This window comes from Tamandua tetradactyla, chromosome 4, assembly GCF_023851605.1.
Source record: "Tamandua tetradactyla isolate mTamTet1 chromosome 4, mTamTet1.pri, whole genome shotgun sequence".
Taxonomy (NCBI): domain Eukaryota; kingdom Metazoa; phylum Chordata; class Mammalia; order Pilosa; family Myrmecophagidae; genus Tamandua; species Tamandua tetradactyla.
Genome location: NC_135330.1, coordinates 100,230,158 through 100,253,406, shown reverse-complemented (window position 1 = coordinate 100,253,406; position 23,249 = coordinate 100,230,158). Strand labels below are relative to the sequence as shown.

The 23,249-nt window shown below is 36.6% G+C and overlaps 1 protein-coding gene across 2 annotated transcripts in view; it reads left to right on the top strand.

Moving 5' to 3' along the window:
• The window catches only part of COG6 (component of oligomeric golgi complex 6), an 84,758-nt gene that overhangs the window by 3,826 nt on the left and 57,683 nt on the right, over positions 1 to 23,249 (top strand). For both annotated transcript variants that reach the window (XM_077158031.1, XM_077158030.1), the window contains exons 3-7: positions 2,637 to 2,708; positions 8,254 to 8,312; positions 20,288 to 20,399; positions 21,835 to 21,917; positions 22,284 to 22,354. In XM_077158031.1, coding sequence (XP_077014146.1) covers positions 2,637 to 2,708; positions 8,254 to 8,312; positions 20,288 to 20,399; positions 21,835 to 21,917; positions 22,284 to 22,354 — 397 coding nt within the window. The remainder of the gene's footprint in view (positions 1 to 2,636; positions 2,709 to 8,253; positions 8,313 to 20,287; positions 20,400 to 21,834; positions 21,918 to 22,283; positions 22,355 to 23,249) is intronic.

Sequence of the window (23,249 nt, the reverse complement as noted above, 5' to 3'; positions counted from 1 at the left end):
GGGGTTTAAGACCCACCGTGTTGGGTGGTCACATCTCAGTGGAAACAGCATTAACCAAAAGGTCCCATCCTCAAAAGGTCTGCCCCCACGAGAATGGATTAGAAGAGCACGGGCTGTTCTGGAGTGCATAACAGACTCAAACCAGCACAGTGTTAGTTTTATGAATTAGGTTATGTTTGCTATTCATGTACCATGCTCAGGTAGAAAATGTAACTAGTATTGCTGCTTCTGAGAGTTTATTTAGATTAGTGTGATTTCTTAAACTGTGACCTCAACTAATGTTGTAACATTTGTTCTAGGAGACTCTCGGGGATTTTAGCTTTTCTTTTTTTTTTTTTATAACAAATTTGTCTTCTGTGATTGGTTTTCCAATAGAAATAGCCCCTGATTGAATAAATATTCAATACAGCTTCTCAACTGGAGAGTAATTAAGATTGAGTTATTTTACCAGGTCCTAAATTATGAAATGTTCAGACTAATTAGGATCAGTTACTTGAATGAAAAAAAACAATGTTTTACTCAGGTTTGAATGATATAATATCAACATAGTTCTATGTGAGATGCATGAAAGCGTTATATGTGGTTTCATTGAGTGCTTGATAAAAATATTTTAAACATTTTCATAGGGCTTCGCTAAGTCAGGTATCTACTGGAAGTTTGAAAGGAAAGTTGGTAGTGTGCATAAAGACAAAGGAAGACAGTAGCACGTGGCGTGTCCAGATTGGATCTGTAAACACCATTTCTCACTGAAAGGAACACTGCCAGGTAGCAAGGACACTGTCTGAGGGACTTGAGCTAACTTGGAGAGTCTTCCCTTGGCCAAAGGTAGGACAGTGTGAGCATCGATAAGGGTGACTGCAGTGGACTGAGGCAAATCAAGTATGTTGAAGTCCATGAATTTATGATATTGACAAATAGCAGAACCCTCAGTGATTATCTTTGGGAAACTGACTTACTAGTTTGAAAAGTGGTAAATAAAAGGAAGGAATCAATCAAGCATCCTGTCTCTTTTGTGCTAGTGATTCCTCTAAGCTACAAATGATTGATGATGGGGAACTTCTCTTTATAGAAATATTCAGTTAATAACCCCGAAGTTTAGCTATCAATGAAGAATTTGTAAGCATTTTCAAGGATGTGAAGTAGATGTTTGGAGTAGTTGTTCTTACCCAGTGACTAAGGGATATGATGCTAGTCTCACCAGATCATACAGTGAGGTGTAAGGGAATGGTGAGATTGGTTTGCTTTAGGTGTCTGCTCTTGCTAATTTTAAATGATATTTTGAAAGCCTGCCAAGTCTTTTAGGACTTAATTTAGTGATTTGACTTAGGTCCTATTTACGGTAAATATCTGGTACTATGGCTTTATGAAACAAGTACATTGTAGAGCGAAGGAAAAATTCTTGTAGAATTTAGGTTGGCTTTGGTTTGGTCACAGGTAACTTTATAACTGGGGTATGCCGTGTTATGCTTCTTGTGCTGTGGCTCTGGTTGTTTACAGCAGCTCCACAGGCCCTGTCCCTTCCTCAAGTCCCGGGCAGGGACTGCAGTGAGACCCTGTGTACCGCTAAACCCCTTCCTGGGTAGTTTTCTGTTGTGTGCCGCGGAGTTGAATTGGGTCAGAGAGGATAATAGTGCAGTTTGAAGCTACATCTGATTCTGTGCTACGATCATCTTTTGGTATTGAGAAATTGGTCTAGAGCCTGCGAGATCTGTTGGGAGAATGTCTTGTCAATCCATACGAGAGACAATAGTCACCTGAACTAAAGCAGTGGCTGTTGGGGTAGTGAAAAAGAAATAGAGAAGATGTGCATGTTAAGGAGGTATAAATGATGGGATTCAGTGACACTGCGATTTCTGCATGTGTGGAGGGGCCAGAGGCACATAGGGAGAGAATGTTAGAAAATTACCAGATTTTTGACGTGATCTAAATATGTGATGATTTTTAACAAGACAGGAAGTAGCACTGTTGTTAAATTTTCTGTGTTTTATAACTTGCTTGTTTTTATTAAAATCATAATTCATATGTATAAAGGGTAATAAGGTTGGAAATTTAAAAAATTACATATGATCCCACCCAGAAATAACCATTTTCAATATTTTTTCTGTATATGCATCTCTGTTTTTCTGTATGTAGGTATATATATATATATTTTTTTTGTAAAATGGGGATATATATCTGTTTTATAACATTTTTACCTTATGCAGACATCTTTGCGTGCCAATAAAATGTCATTGTTAATGTATGGAAAGATTTCCATTGGTTGGAAATATTTTATATTTTTCATCTACTATAGGCGATTCTGTGTTGATCATCCTTGTGTATATTGTCGCACACGTATCTGATTAATTCCTTAGGTTAAATTCTTAGTATTAGAATTCCCAAATGAAGAGGTATTTCTATACTTAATGCATTTGCTGTTTCCCTATTGACACATTCTGAAAAAATGCACTAGTTTCTTCACATTTTTTCTAACACTAGATTTTATTCTTTTTAGTCACTTAAGTTCTTAAATTTGAGATCTGTTGTTAAGGTCTGACAGAAAAAAAGAAATCATTGGGCCAAAATGAGAACTTCGCCAGAAGAGAAATTTCTTTAAAAATCTGTAGAATGTTTAATATTCTATCCCTTCTTTTTAGGAACTTGAAAGCATAAATGAAGATATTCAGGCAATGAGCAGCTGTTGTCAAGATATGACAAGTCGCCTACAGGTATTGTATAGTGGCTAGATTTCAACGTAGTGCACCAAAGTCAGCTCTCAAAATTTGTTAGGTCTACAAAATTTATCTAGCACTTTATGCCCTGTAGTAAATTTCAGTATAAATATTATGCTTTTTAAAAAAAACTATAGCTGTCTTTGTTTTTCTTTGGGTCATGGTCCACTAGTATTCAGTTAAATCCAGAAGCTATTGTATTTTGTCTAGTAGCGTGGAGCTAAACTGTGTGGAATTTTGATAAACCTTTCAATCCTTTAATGTCCTAGCAGGAATGCAGTCCTTAGAAGAGAGCCTTAGAAACCAGTCCAAACCTGAGAAAGACCCAGTTTAATTCTGATTCATGGTCAACCTAAAATGATCCCAGGAAAAGATGTATACATTAGGTCTGTTTATTAAATCAGTCCTAAATCTCTCGTTTAGCTGCAGAATTAACATTTGACCTAATTACTCTCATTCATGTGATTTTGGAATAGTTCATAGAACAGGTTTACTTTAAGGGTCATTTTTATTTCGAATGTATACTTCAAAGATCCTTGGGAACTGTCAATAGCTACAATTATTCTAGAGAGAATCTTTGTTAATCTGTGCATATCCCACAGAGGGAGCCTCTGACTCTTCTGTGACCCATCAGGAGGACTGCCCATTCTCCTATTTCTCTAAAGTTTTAGCTTTCTTAGTCTTGTCTAAATCTTAATATTCTTAGTAATATCTTAGATCTTTGTTAATTTTCTGATTTTATAATACTTAAATAATCATATAATCTTCCCTAATTATTTATTATTGCCATTTGAAATTGTTTGCACATACTGATTTTGTTGCTTAATGACTGATAGTCTTATTGTTCTTTCATTTCCTTTTCCTCTCTTCTAAGTTCCATGACTTAATGCCTTTTCTCAAAGTATACTCTATAATGCTTTCTATATTGTACACTTGCATTTCTTTCTTAATATAATTTAAATTTAAAATTAAAAAACTTTTTTAATAGTTAAAAAATGTTTTTAATTTTTTATTGTGGTAGCATGTATATAACATAAAATTTGTCATTTTAACCGACAATTTAGTGACATTGATTACATTTACCGTTTTGTTCTACCTTCACCAACATCCGTTACCAAAACTTTTTCCTCATTCTGAACAGATAGTTTGTGTCTGTTAAGCAATGATTCCCCCTTATTTTTCCCACCAAGCCCTCAAAACCTCTAATTTACTATCTTTATGAATTTGCTTATTCTAGATATCTCATATAAAAGATATGTAATATTTGCTTTTTTACATCTGACTTAATGTTTCAAGGTTCTTCATGTTGCAGTATCTTGTAATTTCTTTCATATGGCTGAATAATACTACATTGTCTGTTTATACCACGTTTTCTTTACCCATTCATCTGTTGATAGACATTTGCATTTTTGCTTCCATCTTTGGCTATTATGAATAATGCTGTGAACGCTGGTATCCAAGAGTCTGTTTGAGTTCCTGCTCTCAGTTCTTTTTTTTGGGGGAGTGTGTGTGGCATGGTCCTGGAATCGAACCCAGGTCTCCCACATGGAAGGCGAGCGTTCTACCACTGAACCACCTGTGCACCTGCTCAGTTCTTTTAAGTATATACCTAGGAGTGGAATTTCTGGGTCATATGGTAATTCTTTGTTTTGCTTTTTTTTTTTTTAACTATATTATTGTATAATATAATATATATACAATAGTTTTCAAAGCATTCTTCAAGAAGTAGTTACAGGACAGATCCCAGAGTTTGTCACAGGCTACTATATGATCCTCTCAGATTTCTTCTAGCTACTCCAGAATATAGGAGGTTAGAAGGTATAAAAAATTTTTTATCATCACGATTGACTTCTTCTTTTTTGTGAAAAATAGCATATATATAAAAAGCAATAAATTGCAAAGTACAGCACCACAATTAGTTGTAGAACATATTTCAGAGTTTGGCATGGGTTATAATTCTACAATTTTAGGTTTTTACTTGTAGCTACTCTAGGATGCTGGAGACTAAAAGAGGTATCAGTTTAATGGTTCAACAGTCATACTTATTTGTTAAATCCTATCTTCTTTGTATAGCTCCACCATTACCTTTGATCTTTCTGTCCCTCTCATTAGAGGTCTTTGATCTATGGCCATTCTAACTTTTTCATGTTGGAAGGGTCTGTCATTAATGTGGGGTAGGGAGATGGAACTATCTGATGTTCTGTAGAGGCTGGGCCCTCTAGATTTCACTACTTACCTGGTCCAGGGACCCATCTGGAGGTTGTAGGTTTCTGGAAAGTTACACTAGTAACTTGTGGAACCTTATATATTGCCCTAGGTGTTCTTTAGGATTGGCTGGAATGGTCCTGGTTGGGGTTTGGCAGGTTATGATAGGTAGCAATGTCTAACTGATTTGTTTTGCTTTTTGAGGAGCTGCCAAACTATTTTCCACAGCAGTTGTGACATTTTACATTCCCGACAAGAATCCACAAAAGTTCCAGTTTCTCCACATCATCACCAAGACTTGTTATTTTCTTAATAGTCATGCTAGTGGGTGAGAAATGATACTCATTGTGGTTTGATTTTCTTTTTTTTAATGGTTAATAATGCTGACCATCTTTTCATGTTTCATGTGCTGTTGGCTATTTTTGTATCTTTTTGTGGAGAAATGTATATTTGAGTTCTTTGCCCATTTTTCAGTTGGGTTGTGCTTTTGTGGTTGAGTAACAGAAGTTCTTTATATATTCTGGATATTAAATGCTTATCAGATATGTGGTTTCCAAATATTTTCTCCCATTCTGTAGGTTGTCTTTCCACTAGTATCCTTTGAGGGTTTTCACAGCTATTTTTAATATGGAGGTATTTTTTATCTTTCCTGCTATTTTCAAAACAGTTTGTAAGTATTTTAAATCAAGTCAAAGTAACTTCTTTTATTTAGTCATTCATATTCTCTGTGCCCTGCCCACCTCCATCCTACTTTTTTCCCCCTGCAGTTGAATGGACCTCCCTCCTGACTTCTTTCCCTCCCTCTCTTCCTCCTTCCTATTTACATAAAATGGTAAACTGCATCCATTTAAAATATACAAATCAATGAGTTTTGACAGTTTTGTGTGTTTGTGAAACCACCATCCCAATCAAGATGGAAAGTAAAATTCTAATCGCGTGTATAAGATTCCCTCATAACTTTTTAATGGAATATTTGAAAGTATTTCATGCTCCCTATTGATTATTTGCATTTTTGGTACACTTATCATTTCTTAAATCAGTAGGGATTAGATACATGATTTTGAAAGTTTCGTTCTATCTTTTCCAATTTTGCTTAAAACTAATTTATTTGATTATAGCACTGTTGGGATCTGAAAAGTACCTACTCATACTAGCAACTCTAGAGTAATGTTTTCAATTTAGTCATTTTTTAAAGAAAAGTATTTCTTGGAGACTCCTTTCACCCTTTTCATTACAAGGTGTTATAAGGATTAATTTAGCTAGTTAATATTTCCTGTAGTACTTGGAATATGAGATATTTTAGGAATTATTATTGCAAATGCATTTAGGTATTTAATCAGTAATTTTACATTTGCAATGGTTTATCCCTTTGGCTGTAGTTTGGCTTAGATATATTAATGTAGAGGCATATGTTTATTATTATAATGAGAAATAACTGTCCTTAATATATGAGAATAATTGACTAAAATTTGTCCTGATCTTCACTGTTATTAAACATTATTTTGGAATTGTTAACCACCACATAATTTTGGAATTATTACCACTATTTGTAAATGAAAAGTCAGGAAATGTGCAAAAAGTGGTTTAAAAATTCTTATTGCATAGTACTTACCTTGTATGTCATATTTATTGATTCATAGGTGATAGTCATTATAAAATACAACCTCAATTTCATGATTATTGTTTGGGACTAAAAGTAACCTAGTAAGTTGTTTTTTAAATTTTTTGTGTGCTGTATGGTGGGGGTTACATGTCATTCTTATTCCATGTATCCTGTTATTGCAACAGCATTTGTTGAATTTTTTTTTTTTTTGGTGGGGGGAAATACATGGGCCAGGAATGGAACCTGGGTCTCCCACATGGTGGGGGAGAAGTCTACTGTTGAACTGCCTTTGCACCCCTGAGTAAGCTCTTTTTGATACTGGTTTTGTGAAATGTTCTTTTTTTTCTTCTTCAGAAATATTAACATGTAAACCTTTTTTTAGAATTAATAAAATAAAAGTATTTGAGAAAACTTTACAAGATAAAAATAAAGGTGAAAAAAAATAAAGGTGGAAGCGATCTTGAAAATGAAATAACTCGAGGAAAGACAGGTATTGGAAGAAGTGACTGGATTTAAAAACTAATAAACCTGCAAGGGCATCTCAGGACCTGTTGTGTTCAGTTCTCATCCTTAAAAGGCGATGCTCTCTGAATTATCCAGGTTCAGGTCTGTTTTCTTAAACATTTCTGTTCCTTGCAATGTGTAATTTGTGGGTAAGGAATGCAGACTCTAGATAGCATCCCTAAATGAGGGTATGGGAGCCCTGTGGTTGACAGGGTGTGTGTGAAGCAGCACAACAGAATGCCTTGGGACGTCTGAGGACAAAGTTTGTTGGCACATCAGGCCTTAATAATCCAGAGCTGGAGGCAGCACTGGAAACTTTGGCAGCAGAGTTGTGGCTCTCTCTTCTCGTGTTCCAGCCTTAAAATGACTCCAGTCTGAATGATTCTTATAGTATTTTCTCTTTAACAGACTAACTCATCCTCTACGATGTGTTTTTGTTTATTTCCTGGTTTCTGGGTACTAGTGACTCTTAACTTAGACCCTGCTTTGGCTCACTTATTGTCCGTTTAAAGCGTGGGCCCTTTGTCCCTGCCCTGCCCCATAGCCACACAGCTTCTGCTCTCCTTGCTAAATGCCTCACTTTCATAGTATTCCCTAGTTCGATGGCTCCACAGGTCTTGCTTCAGTCCGCTTCATACTTAGCTCATCTTCGCATAGAATACCTTTTTCATCAGGTGTTCCCTCCTCATGCAGCCAGCGTTAGTCAGCATGCCCAGGAAGGAGAGGATTTCACGGCATGGCACTTGGTTGGAAACAGTGTCCTCCTAGCCAGGACTGCTGTCAGGGTGGTGCCATAGGAGAGAGGTTCGGATGTCTGTCGCAGGTGTCCGTGCTGAGCTTTATGCCTGCACACGGGGCTGTTGTTGACAGTCCGCTGCGTTGGCTCCTGGACTCTGACTCGTCGTGTCCGTGAGTGGAGCCACATTCTTCCCTCCTGTGCTTCGTTTCTCCAGAAAGTCCCTCAGCCAGCGTGCTGGTGCTCATCGTCAGATTCCTTTTTCTCTTGAGCCTTAGCATCAAGTAAGGATGGTGAACTTTGCTGAGCCTTTTATTAAAGGCAGCATGTGCACCTAAAACAACCATTTTATTACTTAGCCATTTGTTAACATTTGAATTCTGGACTTTGATTTCGTTTGTTGTGATTCTGACCTCTAGCAAGTGGTGGTTGTACTTTTCTGAAGTATCATAAAATCGGGGTATGCTGATGTTAAATTATTTTTACAATTTTAGGCAGCAAAGGAACAGACTCAGGATTTAATAGTGAAAACCACAAAGCTTCAAGGTGAAAGGTAAGTTTGTTTTTTTTTTTAACACATAGTCACCTCTTGATTAATTTGGGGATTGAGTAATGGATAACTACAAGTAAAAGTTAAAACAAAATAATAAAAAAACATGGTTCAAAAAAAACACCAGATGTGTGTTCTGCCAGAGTGTGAGAGCAGCAGTTTAGAGGCTCTGGACTTGGTATTAGGGTGGAAGGAGTATTCTTTCTTGGGGTATAAGTGATGATGTCTTGTTTATTATTTGTCATGGAGTTTGAAAATAATTACTTTCTAAAATGTAGATTTTTCCAGAATTTTAGTAATCTTATTTTTTTTGTCAAGTTCATTGTCTCCTTATTTATCTGTGATCATTCCCCTGTGGTATAATTCAAAGTTAACTATAAATTCTTGCTGTAGTGTACATAGACAGGTGTACTAAATGTTTGTTGACTCACTGAATGAAGAAGAGTACATTCCAGAGCAGTGCTGTGTGTTACGTGGTTTGATTATGCCAAAAGGCCTTCGCTGTGCCTGTCTCACATTGAGCAGTCTAGAGAGGGAAAGCACTCTCCTTGGAGGTGGAGCCCCTTCATTCCCCTTAGAGGTACATTGCCTGAACCTCTGCGTGTTCTGGGGGTTCCCTCAGGAGTGTGAGATAGGCCACTTTGGATGCTTATTGTGAAGTAGTTGCATCCTAGAGCCATTCCACAGGTCATCACACGGTGGCCCACTGACCAGATCCTGCCCACCACCTGCTTTTTCTGGTGTGTTTGCAATAGGGAATCATTTGAATATGTTTAATAGCTCATATAATGTGAAATTGATATACTGAGACAGTGGAAGAAGCAATTATTTTAGAACTGTGTTTAAGAAGTTTTTCAGATGTTAATTTTTTACTTTAATTTGTCTACTTTTGCAGTTTTCTTACATGGATGAATTCACCTTTCTTTTCTTTTGCCTTTGGCCAAAAGACAAAATTTTGTAGGATTAATTCAGACTTGAACTCAAAAGAATGATCTAAATGAACTTTTTAGCTGCACTGGGGCTCGGCGGGGAAGTGCCTGGTCATTCCTAGGGTAGTCCTGAGTTTGAAAGTGCCTTTCTTGTGTCTGACAGGTGAGTCGTTTTCAGTCTTGGTGTTAACTGCCTTCATCAGTAGGAGAGAGCAGTCTGGACTATAACCAGTATTCCTAGAAGTGATAGTCTGCTTGGGTGGAAGGGGCAAGGCTTCTTGGTGGGGCATGGCGTGTTCAGGAGCTGGAGGGGTGGAGGGGCAGGAGCAGGTGGCAGTGGGCTCATGTGTGAGTGGGGATTGAGAGCAGTTATACACCTCTGAGAGGACGGAGGGTGGGGCTGGGAGGATTGATGTATTGAAGTGTATCGTAGGGCAGCAGAACAGAGCCAGTGTGGGAGGGGGTCGAAGGGGAGAGAGAAGAGATAACAGAGGATGGACTGGTGCAGAGAGGAGAATGGAGCATGCCACCCTTTGGAGAGGTCGAAGGTTTTACCCAGGAGAGGAGGGGCTGCGCTTCACTGGGAACATTGGCACAGGGGTTAGTGTAAGATTAGCTGAGGATAATTTATGCCCGACACATGGAAATTTTCTTATAGAAATAGGAAGTAAAATTATTGTAAGGAAATAAGGTGTGGATTAGAACAAAGTATTTTAAAGGATAAAATTTACGAGCAGCTGCTGGGCTAGTCACTGACTAAGGAATTATAAACAGGCTGTTCGCTGTATAACAGTACTACCCAGAAAGGCAGTTGCTGGCTTTTCAGAAATAGGCATGTGCTTTTAGAATAAAAGCTGGAATGTTTTTAATATCACAACAGGGATTTTAAAGAAAAAATTCTTAGAAAATAAATTCCCTAATAGAAACCAAAAATATAAATTTTTCTTCTAAGTTAAACAAACACAAGCATTGACTCAACTAAAAATTGTAAGTAAAAACTGAGGGGATCACAGGTCCGTGATCCTGTGTACAAATTTTTACTGGTTGGGTTAGGTATTTCTGTTGCCATCTTTGTTGTAGTGTGTTTATGTTCTTGTGATTAATTGTTGGTTTTTTTGTCTTTCTTTTCTTCCTAAACCATGAACTCTTGGGAATAATGGCAGTTTCGTTTTCTCTTTATATGTCTCTGGTGTCTGACATGTTATAGACTCAATAAGTAAGTTTTGAATGGCTATAGAATGCAGTCATCTTAATGTCAGAGGAGAATCATAGACTAAAAACTGAGCTCTTTGTTTTGTAGTGGCACCTGTAATTTACTGGGACTGGGATTAATGTCCACAGGGCCAGTCACAGGACATCGTTACGAATGCTCTGTGTTCCTTCTGCTCGAACCCTAGGAATTGTGAGCAGAGTTGCTTGTGGGCACTGCGTCGGGAAGCCTGTGAGTGTGCTGGGGACGGTCTGTTTTTGACAATTGGAAGTATGTGACAATCTGATGTTCCAAACACTATTGATGATGATATGCCAAGTGAACATTTGTGTGTATTGTACTGTAGGAAAATTACCTAGCAGGAATGACTATAAAAGACTGCGGGGTACTGGCATAGTTGTTTTCCAGTTTTAAATACCACCTTTTCTTTTAACCACAAATTTTCAGTAAGCATTTAGCTTTAGAAATAGAAATGCTGTGGATTTGTTTGGATAACATGATATCCTTATTCAGACAAATGTAACAATGATATAAGGGTTTTACCCTCTGAGTTGGGAGGATCAAACCTTGTGCTCCAGCAGATAGAGCTCCATGGAGAACTGCCCTTGAGAACTGCAGCCTAACATTCTCCCCTTACTGTTCATTGGTGGTCAGAAATGGCTATTTGTAGAGAATGGGTTTCTATTGTTGGTATTAGGAAAGGCTGTATCTACATGTACATACCTCCTTTTTAAAAAAATGTTACTGAAGTTGCTATGCACTATTTATTTTATTGGCTTTTACACCAGTCATACTTTTCTCTGAACTCAGAAAGATGGCCGGTCTCTGGTGAATATTTGTTTTTGAGATTTAGTATATTAGAAAGAAGACAGGCTTTGGTGACAGAAACCAGGATTCTAACCTAAATCATGGGCAAGAACTCACTAGATCTTTAACCTCAGTTTCCATATCTGAAAAATGGGAGCAGTATCTCGGTTACGAGTGTTATTGAAAGTAATTTATATAAGGTGCGAAGCATAATGCCTCGTATACATCCATACATGTTAGCCCTCCTGTTAGACCAAGAAAGCTTTTGTGTGTTTACTTTGTTGGCTAGAAAGCTTAGAGCTATTTTATGCTTAATTTCAGTGGGTTTTTATATTATTTACTTTCTCATACTTTCTTACTATTTTTCTTTTTTGATACTTTCAATTTAATTGTGTTTTTTGTTGTAAATTACTTTAATTCAGGTTTTGAAGTTGGTGAGATAAAATTATAAAACCATTTATTTCCACAAATACATATATTAAAAATATATTGCTGGGCAGGCAGTGGTGGCTCAGTGGCAGAGTTCTTGCCTGCCATGCTAGAGACCTGGGTTCATTTCCCCGTGCCTGCCCATGTTAAAAAAAAATATATATATATATATATATATGTGTGTGTGTGTGTGTGTGTATATGTATAACTTTATATTTATATCTGTTATGCATATATGTTGCAGAAGCATATGTGATACATCTTTCAGTGCTGTGCTGGTTTGAAAATGTTGTGTACACCAGAAAAGCCATATTCTTATATTCTTTTAATCATATTCCAATAAGTTTGGGGCAGAATTAGTGTTTAGGGTGAAACCTTTTGATTAGTTTGTTTCCGTGGAGATGTGACACACCAATATGGATGTGACCTTTTGATTCGATAATTTCCGTGGAGGTGTGATCCTGCCCATTTGAGCTGCGTCTTAATTAGTTTACTGTAGTCCTTTAAAGGGGAAACGTTTTAGAGAAAGCTTAGACACAGACATTTGGAACTGCAGAGAAAAATGCCAGAAGGACCCACAAGGTCTGCAAGAGCTGCTTGAAACCAGAAACTGGGGTAGGAACCCAGCAAATGTTGCCATGTACCTTCCCATGAGGTGCTAAGCAAGGACCCACAGTACTGAAAAGCTGGAACCTGCAGAGAGCCAAGGGAAGCTAAAAGAGGAAATCCACGTTTGCTCCAGAGGAGCTAAGAAAGAGCCACCAGGTGCTGGCCATGTGCCTCTCCATGTGACAGAGGAAACCAGATGCCATCTGGCCTGTTCTTCAGAGTCAGTGTATCTTTATTTGGATACCTTAGTTTGGACATTTTTATGGCCTTAGAACTGTAAATCTGTAACTTAATAAAACCTCTTTATAAACCAATCCATTTCTCGTATATTGCATTCTGGTAGCTATAGCACACTAAAACAGATTTTGGTATGAAGGGTGGGGTTCTGCACTTTGCAGATATCAAAAATGCTAGAATGGCTTTTTAAATGGATAAGGGAAAGATTCTGGAAGAATTGTGATAACGCTTGATAGAGAAGGCCTGAATTGCTTTGAAGAGACTGATGGTAGATGTGGACTGTAAAGATACCTCCAATGAGGCCTTAGACAGAAATGATGAATGGGTTGTTGCCAACTGAAAGGAAGGTGACCCTTGTTTTAAAGTGGCAGAGAATTTGGCAGAATTGAGCACTGGTAATGGATGGAAGTGATGAGCTGGGATACTTAGCTGAAGAGATTTCCAAACTGAATGTGGAAAATGCAGCCTGGTGTCTTCTTGCAGCTTATAGTAAAATGTGACAGGAAAGGCATAAGTTGAGAACTGAACTCCTGGGTACAAAGGAACCAGAAATTGATGGTCTAGAAAATTCTGGGCTCCCAGAAAGTGAGACCCCAGAGAATGCGGTCCGATGTGGAGCCAGTCAGCTGTTTTAGGACAAAGCAGGGATTAGAAATGGAGGTATCTAGAAAGGATTTGTAGAAAGTTCTGTTATCTGATAGCTTTGATCCCTTTGTGCTACATGGAAAATCAGTGAATGTTTTGCAAGATCTATATAAACTCTTGACTAAGAGGGACAGATTGAAGGAAAAGTTACTTTAAAGGCAGAACCATGGAAGCTAAGGTCTGCAGCCAAGAAATCTTGGGCCAGGAGAGCGGTTCCATCCATGCATCTGGAGAGTATGAGTTTGCCCCACAGGCAGAGACGCCTGGCCTTCTGCCTCAATGTTCAGGAAGATTTTTGGGGCCCCACACCTCAGAGAGGGGGGCACACATTCCTTGGGGCTTGAGGGGAGCCTTGCTGCCACCCCATTGTTCTAGGGAAGTGTAACATGTGCCCCAGAGACGGAAGGGATCCTGGGTGCTGCCCGATGCTTGCAGAAGATAGAGCTGAGAAAAAGGTGGTCTCCCCAGTGTCCCTGAAGCTTGCATTTGGAGAGAATAGGGTCTCTGCATAAGCCCTTGGAAAGGTTTGGACTGCCACTCTCCTAGGGCCCAAGGATGATAAATGGTTCTCAGACTTTGAGATCCAGTGATGTATGCCCTACAGGTTTTTGAAACTGTTTGGGTTCAGTGACCCCTGTTTTCCTGATTTCTTCCTATGGCAATGGAAAGGTTTATTCTGTGACTATTCCTTCTTTGTATATTGGAAGCAGATAACTTTTTTGCTGAATTTCAGGGGCCATAGTCAGAGGAGGATTTTTGCCTTAGACCATGGCTGTACCTGACTTTGATGAAGTTTTATACTGTTTCTGACTTTGTATTGTATTTGTATTGTTACTCAAATGGTTTAAGGCTTCTTGATATTGTGATGGAGTGAATGCATTTTGTATATGGGAAGAACATGTCTTTTTGGGGTCCAGAGGGTGGATTGTGCTGGTTTGAAACTGTTATGTACCTTCAGAAAAGCCTTGTTCTTCTAACTCTAATTCAGTATTGTGGGGGTCAGACCTTTTGATTAGGTTGTTTCTATAGAGATGTGACACACCCAGTTGTGCCTGTGGCCTTTTGATTAGGTTACTTCTGTGAAGATGAGGTGTCCCATTTGTGGGTGTGACCCTTTGATTAGATAGCGGTGACTCCGCCTGTTCAGTAGGGATCTTGGCTGGTTTACTAGGATCCTTAGAAGAGTGAGGAAAACATGCAGGAGGAGGCTTAGATGCAGATGGTTGGTAGTAGCCCCAGGAGACTCCAGAAGCTGCGAGAGCTGACAGAAGCTAGACAGAAACCGGAGTCCAGTAGATATTGCCATGTGCCTTCCATGAGATGCTAAGCTAAGAGATAAAACCCAGAATTTTCTCTTGGAGCAGCTAGGTCAGGATCCACAGATGCTAAAGAGAAAGCCACTGAAATCAGAAGCTAAAAGCAATGGAACCGGGAACAAGAGCCAGCAGACATTAGCCATGTGCCTTCCCATGTGGCAAACGCTGGCCTTTCTGGATGCCTTAGTTTGGACATTTTTAAGGCCTTAGAACTATAAACTTGTAACTTAATAAATCCCCATTATAAAAGCTGATCTATTTCTGGCGTATTGCATTTCAGCAGCTTTAGCAAATGAAAGCAAATGCCTAATGAAAGGTGTGAAACAAAGGGGAAAATCACCTTTCTAATCATTTCCTACATGTGTGGTAGCAATATCTGAACTATCCTGAAGGATGTCATCAGTAACATGCGGGGGGCACCTATGATGGGTTTATTTATGGAAGCTTTATTTCCGTGATGTATATTGCACTGGAAACAAAAATCAGGGAGTAAGGTACACTATGGTTTATCCCTTCTCTGTACTTAATGATGATCATGCAGGGAAAGAAACAGTATGAAGAAAAATTTGAAAGTGACCCTTGGTTCAAACAATTTTCAGTTGGGTTTGGGGATGGTGTGGATTTTTTCTTTTTTTTTTTTAAACTCTGACCTAATAATTCTTTCTTTTCCTGATATATAAGAGCCTGCATTTTGTAGGCACATATCATTTAAAGTGGATGACACTGTTTATATCCTGATTTAGCCAATATGTATCAACAGATAGACTTTTTCTAAGTTCTTTATTCCTTTTACCTGAAATTCCATTTTCCAAAATTGATTTGTTGAAAACTTACTTAGACTTGAAGGCCCCACTGTTGTTTATGCCCATCATATATTTCAAGATATTTTTCAATTTTCAAGATTTTAGGTAACTGTATGTGTGTGTGTGTGTGCGCGTGTGTGTATGTATGCTCTCATATTTGTATGTTCTCAAGGAAGATCTTTGAGCAGGTCAGTTTATGTTAAATTTAGTCTACTTTTGTGCATTATAGTTCTGTTACTATTTTCTATGTTTGTCCAGAAAGCTTTAGAGTCGCAGAGGAAAAATTAATCAGGTCATTCCTTGTATGCCCTCCCAAAATGCGTTGTTGCTACAGCACTTAACGTCTCTGTAATTCCTAACCATTTGCTGGACATAATGTTCTCTGGCCATTTTATTTTACCTGTTTTTTTGTACCCAGTGCTTTCTACATGACAAGCCTGTTGAATGGAACATGTTCATATGATTACTTTAACTTAAAATAGTTATTGCTGAAATGGCCTCTTGTGGTTCTTATGTTTTAAGAATCCTTTATAGGAATAATGCTGATTGGGCTTTATACATAAATAAAAATTACAGAGGAATCAAAAATATCAGCTGAATGCATGTATTAGACCCCCTTTCAATCTGTTTCTTATTGTTACTGAGTGCAATCATTGTAGATATAATTCACATGCCATAGAATTCATCCATTTAAGGTATATAATTTGATGGCTTTTCTCATAGAGTTGTGCAACCATCACCCCAAGGTAAGTATAGAACATTTTCATCACCCCAAAAGGAAATCCTATATCCATTGGCAGTTATTCTTCATTACCCACCCAGGCCCACTCCCATGCATGTTCACAGCCGTAGGCAGCCACTAACCTATTTTCTGCTTCTATAGATTTGCATATGTGGACATATCAAATAAATGAAATTGTACAGTATGTGGCCTTTTGTATATGGCATCTTTCATTTAGCATAGTATTTACCAGGTTTATCCATATCCTAGCATGTATCAGAACTTCATTCCATTGTAATGACCGAATAATCCTTTGTTGTACGGATATACCATGGTTTGTTTATTCATTCATCTGTGCATGGTCACTTGGGTTGTCTCCATTTTTCAGCTCTTATATAATGCTGCGATAAACATTTGTGAACAGGTCTTTGTGTGGATGTAATTTTTGTTCTTCTTGCTTAGGTATATTCCTAGGAGTGAAATTGCTGGGTAATAAGTAACTCTATGCTGAACTTTCTGAGGAGCTCGAACTGTCTCCCACAGCCACTGTGCCATTTTACAAGCCCACCAGCAGTATGTGAGGGCTTCACTTTCTCTGCATCCTTGCCCACGCTTGGTGTTGTCTGTCTTTTTGATTATAGCCATTGTAGTGGTTATGAAGTGGAATCTCATTTTGGTTTTATTTACAGTTCCTTAATTACTAATGAGGTTGAGCATCTTTACATATGCTTTTTGGCCATTTGTAGATATTCTTTGAGGAACTGTCTATTCAAGTTTTTGCCCATTTTTAAATTGGGCTAATTATTTTCTTGTTATTGTGTGTAAAAGTTCTGAATTCTAGAGACAAGTCCCCCATCAGATATAGGACTTCCAAATATTTTCTCCCATTCCATGGGTTATATTTTCACTTTCTTGATGGTACTATCTGCAGCACAACGTCTTTTATTTTGATGTCCAGTTTATCTAAAATTTGTCACATTTGCTTGCTATGTTTTTAAAAGATACTGTTTCATTGAAAATTATTATTTTTTCTCCTAACATTAAAAATACTAAAATAAAAGACTCAGGAGTGTGTTTTACTGTGAAGGTTTTAAAATCATGGCATGAGATGGAAATACTGGCTAGTGAGCAGCTAGGTTACTGGATTATCTCTCTAGTGACTTTTTTTTAACCTCTCCATTAAAAAAAAAAACATGTTTAACTTTCAGTTTGATGTATTATAGAAATTTAGAGTGGCAGTTTCAGTGATTTTTTTTTTTCTTTTTATTTTAGGATCAAGAGATTCTTAAAAATACTTCTTAAATATTATAATTGATGGCCAGATGTCTTAAAACCCTAAAAGTCACAAAGCAGGCTATTTTACTTTATTTCCTTTGTACAGATTGAATAAAAGGGGTCTTTCAAGTATAGAAAAGTACTTTTGACTTTCTTAAAAAATATATTTTTTCCTGACAATGTTAATAGATATCCATTGTATAAAATTAAAGGAAGAAAATTAAAATCAACTGTAATTCCTCCATCCATATGTAACCACCGTTAACATTTTGATGTATTTCCTTTCAGTGCATGTATTATTACATTTTGCTAATTGTATTTTACCCTATATATATATATTTTTTCATGGCAGGCACCAGAAATCGAACCTGGGGCTCTGGCATGGCAGGCGAGAACTCTGCCTGCGGAGCCACTCTGGCCTATCCTCCCTGTCTTTTATTTCTAGAAAATAAATAGTGATATTAGATTATGTCCTGTGAATGAACATCACATTTTAAAATTATTGAATTTTTAAATATTTTTTATTGCTCCCATAATAAAAATAACAGTTTAATAAATCATTTTAAATCATTGTGTGCATTTAAGATTATTTCCTTAGAGTAAGTTCCTAGAATGGTAATTGTTTGGGCTAAGTGGTATAAACTTTTTAATGTGTTCTGATACATAGTGCCACATTTTGCTCCAAAAAGATTATACAAATTTGTGATTCCATCCACAGGTTATGGGAGTGTTCATTTTATTAAACCCTTGTCAGCACAACACTTGGTATTGTCATTAAAGAAAAACTGTGATTTCATAGATTGAAAAAGGTGTCACACTGTTTTGATGTATATTTCTTTGAATATTGGGCAGTCTTTTTTTCTTTTTTTAAGTTTTACCATTTGTATTTTTTCACTTTCTTGGCTTGTTATTTATGTACATTTTTCTGTTAGTGTTTTTCTTATTGTTGAAGATTATTTGGCAGAGGTGACTCAAGGAGGAAGAGTTAAAATATGACATTTCTGAAGGCAAAAAAGCAATGCAAGCTTAATAAATCATATTCTGGGATGGTTTGAAGGAATCATTATGAAGATTAAATAATCTATTTTTAAGTACGGTAATAGATAAATATGTTCTGAAAATTCAACTGTTGTAGTTTCTTACTTTAAAACAATAGGTTTGCTGTACTTGTTTTTCTACACCTTGCTTTGTGTTCTTATTAAATGTCTTATAGATCATTTAAAATTAGTACATATAGATCTGTCTCGTGTTTTTTATCTAATGTATATTATTCCAGATATTCTAGAAGTTGTCATTAATATATCGTCATGTATATATTTTACATTAACATCTATTTCATATCATTTTTACTTATATATTAAAAGCCCTCCAAAAGACAGCATAGTTCATCTATGTTGTAAGGTTAAGGCAGTTCTGTGTAGTATGTGCCTTTTGTCATCTCAGGCCCCGGCTGGGGCCACACATGGTATAAGTCCCTGTTTTTGCCAGTTGAATGCATGGGCGCTGAAGAGAAATGTTATTTAAACAAATATAATTTATTTAGTTGGTACTGTAAAAGTTGACACCTTGAGATACCAAATCCTTGTTTCAGTCAAGTAGCCATCGTTAAAAATAGTTTTGAACCATCTATTTTGTAGATTCTGAGGCTGTGGTTCAAAGTCTTTATGTCATGAAGATAAAATCATGTTATTTGGAATGAATTTTAATTATTAAGGGATATGATCAAGAAGACTAACTAGTTCTGGTTAAAACAATGCAACTATAAACTGAAGAGACTAATTTTCTTTATGCCTTTTAAATCAACTCTAAAAACAAATCTAAAAGAAGCTTCAGAAAGGTTTTAGTTGAAATAGCTAAGTTGTTTTTTAATTAGTTTTAATCCATATGATAGTGATTGGAGCTTTAAGAGTATAAAATAAAACCTGTTATGGTTTTGTTTGAGAAATTGGTAATAGATGATTAAGAACATATACCATTTAAACCTGGGAAATTTTAATTAGGTGATTTACTTTATCATTTCTGATAAATAGGACCTAGCTGTCACTTGCAGGACCTTTGTAACTTTTTGTATTTTTGGCAGGAGCATTTGACTTCATGAATTTATAAACCTCAAAACCAAAGAGTAACAAAAAAAGAAAAAAACAAAAAAACAAAGAGGACACTATACAAATAGTGTTCGTTATTTTCGTTCATTCTTATTTGAATATTTTTAGCTTGTAGAATTTTGCTGCCCTGTGAATACGCTAATGAAACACTTTTGTAATTATATTTATTTTCAGTTCTAGTATAATAGAAACCAGGAGTGTTGAACTTCTGTGATTTCTGATTTGTTAGCTTGTGTTTCTGACTTATCTTTTGATGGTGAATCCTACCCAGTCCCTCTGTAGGGCTTTGCAGGTGACATTCCAGATTAGATTTGGCCTTTTTGTAACTATCAAATAGTCTAGACAGGTTGTATAATATAATTTAAAAGATTTATGTAGAAGAGGGGGGAAGGCAGAAATGAGGAGTGACTATAGGTTTATGAAGAATTAGTAAATGGCTTCTATTTCTAATGTAAAATAAAAGTGAATAGGAATGATTTGGGGTTGCTGTGTACTTTATATTAAAACTTCAAAAGTTTAGGGTATTTAAGTGACTGAGGAGAAATTAGTTGAAAGCAGTGGTGCATTTCTCTCCTGTACAGTAACCTTGTGCTGCAGGGTCTACTCTTCCACTGCCTAGTTGACTTGAACTTGAGGGACTGTAAATTTGTAATGTACGGACCATTTTTGTATTTATTTCTTCTTTTGCAGAGTGTGTGAACAATAATCAGTTTATTTTATCACTTCTGTGCTTGATGAGCTTTCAGTATTAAGGCAGAAACAAAGTTTTAGAAGAGGTTAAGGGTCGTTCCTGGCTTTGTCTTAAAGAGTTATTAACTCAGAGATGTGGTTTGTTTTAAAATTATGCAGAGGCATAGCATCCTTGATTTTTATTGTTTGTTTTTCATTATAGTCAAAGATTAGAAATAAGAGCACAAGTTGCAGATGCCTTCTTATCCAAGTTCCAGCTGACTCCTGATGAAATGCGTCTTCTCCGAGGCACCAGAGAGGGACCCATCACCGAGGTACTCTGTGTTCTGTTATGATGGAAGCACGCTGCACAGTAATGACAGATGCCGGAGCAGAATGTATTTAAAGGCTTTGTTTTCCCATCTGAAAATATAAGTGTGATCTGACAGTCTTTTTAAATTCATTTGGAAATTAAGATGCATATTTCAAAAATTATTTTAGTCAAAAAGTTTTTCAAAATAATACATGTGCATTTTTTTAAGAAATGAAGGAGTACAGTGAATCTTATAATAAAAGATTCTATGCCTTTCTACACCTCTTGCCCTTAAGTTATTTGGCAGCCGTTTTCAGCCTGTTAATTGCTTCTTTTCTAGGTCTCTAAAGTAGACTATACTTTATTGTTATGCGAAATGTTGTCTGTTGATTTTCTATCCTGAAAAGACTTAACCTTACCTTCCCCTGTTCCCTCCCTCCCAGCACAAACATAAACACACTCGCACTCTTTTTCCTTCATTCCTTATGGTATAGTTCTGTCACATTTTCTTTTTATAGCATTACAGTTAGTATATACTTTCTTTTATGATTTTTTTTGTTTGTTTTTCCTGGAGTTAGAAATTGCTTATCTTTTCATCTAATTTTTCTTAACCTAACGCCATTCTTTCTGAACTCACTGACAGACTTGTAAAACCTCTTATAAACATTAGAAGACATTTAGATTCCCTGGAAAGACATCTTTCGGTCTTCTCACTGGAAGGAGTGTGCACATTCTAACCTGCTGTCCTACTTCTGGGACCTGAGCCCAGGAAGGGTCCTCTAGTGGGGTGGGGTCTCGCTGAACTCTGTTAGATGTCGTTGTCATCTCGCTGTCTACTTGACAGAAATACCAAACATGATTAGAAGAGGCTAATAGTTTTAGTCATCAAAAGAAAATAACATCCATTATTTTCATGGTTGGACCCTATTTGTGTTTTTCTGGAATCTGAAGCTCCACTATATTTTTCTAAAGGATTAAAAAAAAACTTGGCCTTAAGCACCAGCACACCCATATACTTAATGCTCCTCTTTTATGTGTCCAGCTCTATTTGAATGTGAATGTATGTGAGAAGTACACATAGCGTTGTTTTTGTGAAAAGAATGCCCTCCTTAAGGCACAGAAGATGGAATACTTGGAATATTTTGTTTTGTATAAAAATGTTCAGATTTGCATTTCTCCCTCACTAGATGCTGTGCTTCTTAAGGACAGGGATTTTTGTCTATAAAATCTGTATTCCTGTCAACTAGCACACTATTTGACATATGGTAGGCATTGACTTAATCTAGGTTTTAAAATGTTTATGAATGATATTACACTCTATATATGAATTTAGTATAGAAAGTCTTCATTAGAATAAGTGAAAGAATTTGTTTTCCTCTTGTGCTATTTCAGTTAGAATAATGTATTTTTTAATTGAGAAAAAATGGGCATTTTAAAATCACATTTTTAATTTTAAGGATTTCTTCAAAGCTTTGGGAAGAGTAAAACAGATTCATAATGATGTCAGAATTCTTTTACGGACAAACCAGCAAACTGCAGGGTGAGTGACATTTTCATTGACATAATTATACTGCATCCTGTATTTCTATAGTTTTAAAACATTTTAAGTTCTTTTTGAAACTACCTGACATTTTGTGAATAAGGAATTTAGTCTTTATTTTTTGGATATGGGCAAGATTTACCTTGACATGTTTAGATTAAAACACCAGTTGAATAATTAAGGAATGGTATTTCAGTTTGACAACATTTATTTAATTTAAAAAAATTTTAAAAAAATAATTCCTTTATAAAATAAAAGTTAATATTCTAGCACCAAATGCTTCTATAATGAACCAAACTAATTAGGTGCTTAAGAGGTAGCAGTGGCTAAAAGTTTAAATTATAATGAATCTTTAAAATTTTTTAGTTTAGAAATTATGGAACAGATGGCCTTGCTTCAAGAAACAGCTTATGAAAGACTTTACCGATGGGCTCAAAGTAAGTTAGATGGCGTCATGTGGTCTAGATTGATAACTGTTAGTGATCGGTGTCTTTGTTTCACTCGATCTTTATTTTCACTTTTTAATCTTAGTAATCCAAGCATATTTTTAAAAAGAAGAAACAAACTTTGTATTTGAACATATTGTTCTTTGCGTTTATATTGTGAGCATTTATTATCAGCCAAATACTGATTAGAATGGGAATAAAAATATGAAGATAGTATTTATGCAGTAGATTATCTGAAATAGTTATTTACATAACTTGTAAATGCTGCATTAGTTTTCTATTGCTGCCATAAATTACTAAAAACAGCAGCTTAAGACAATGCAAATGTATTGTCTTACAGCTGTAGATCAGAAAATCTGACACAGGCCTCACAGGGCTAAAACCACAGTGTTGACGAGACTGTGCTACATTCTGTGGGGTGCTGTGGAAGCAGCCGTTTCCTGTTCATGTGGTGCTCAGCAGGATTGAGGCCCAGTTTCCTTGCTGGTCATTGGCTTAGAGAGGGCTGGCATTGCTTGGCTCATGGCCCCTTCCTCCATCTTCAGTATTTCTCCCCTTCAACTTAATCTTTGTGTTTTTTCCCTTCAACTTAATCTTCTTCTGCCAGCCTCTTCCACTTTTAAAGTGTCTGTCTGATTATGTTGGGCCCACCTGGACAATGCAGGATAATCTCATTGTTATTTTATAATGTTAATTCCATCTGCCAAGTCCTATTTTTCATGTAAGGTAACAGAATCTGTGGTTTCCAGGAATTAGGGAGTGGCATCTTTTGGGGCCATTATTCTGTCTACCATAAGAGGTTTATTTGCTTTAGCAAATATGTATATCTTTTCTTTCAAAATGTTTCATTATGCTGTTTAACACATGGCCTGTTAAAATAGAGAAG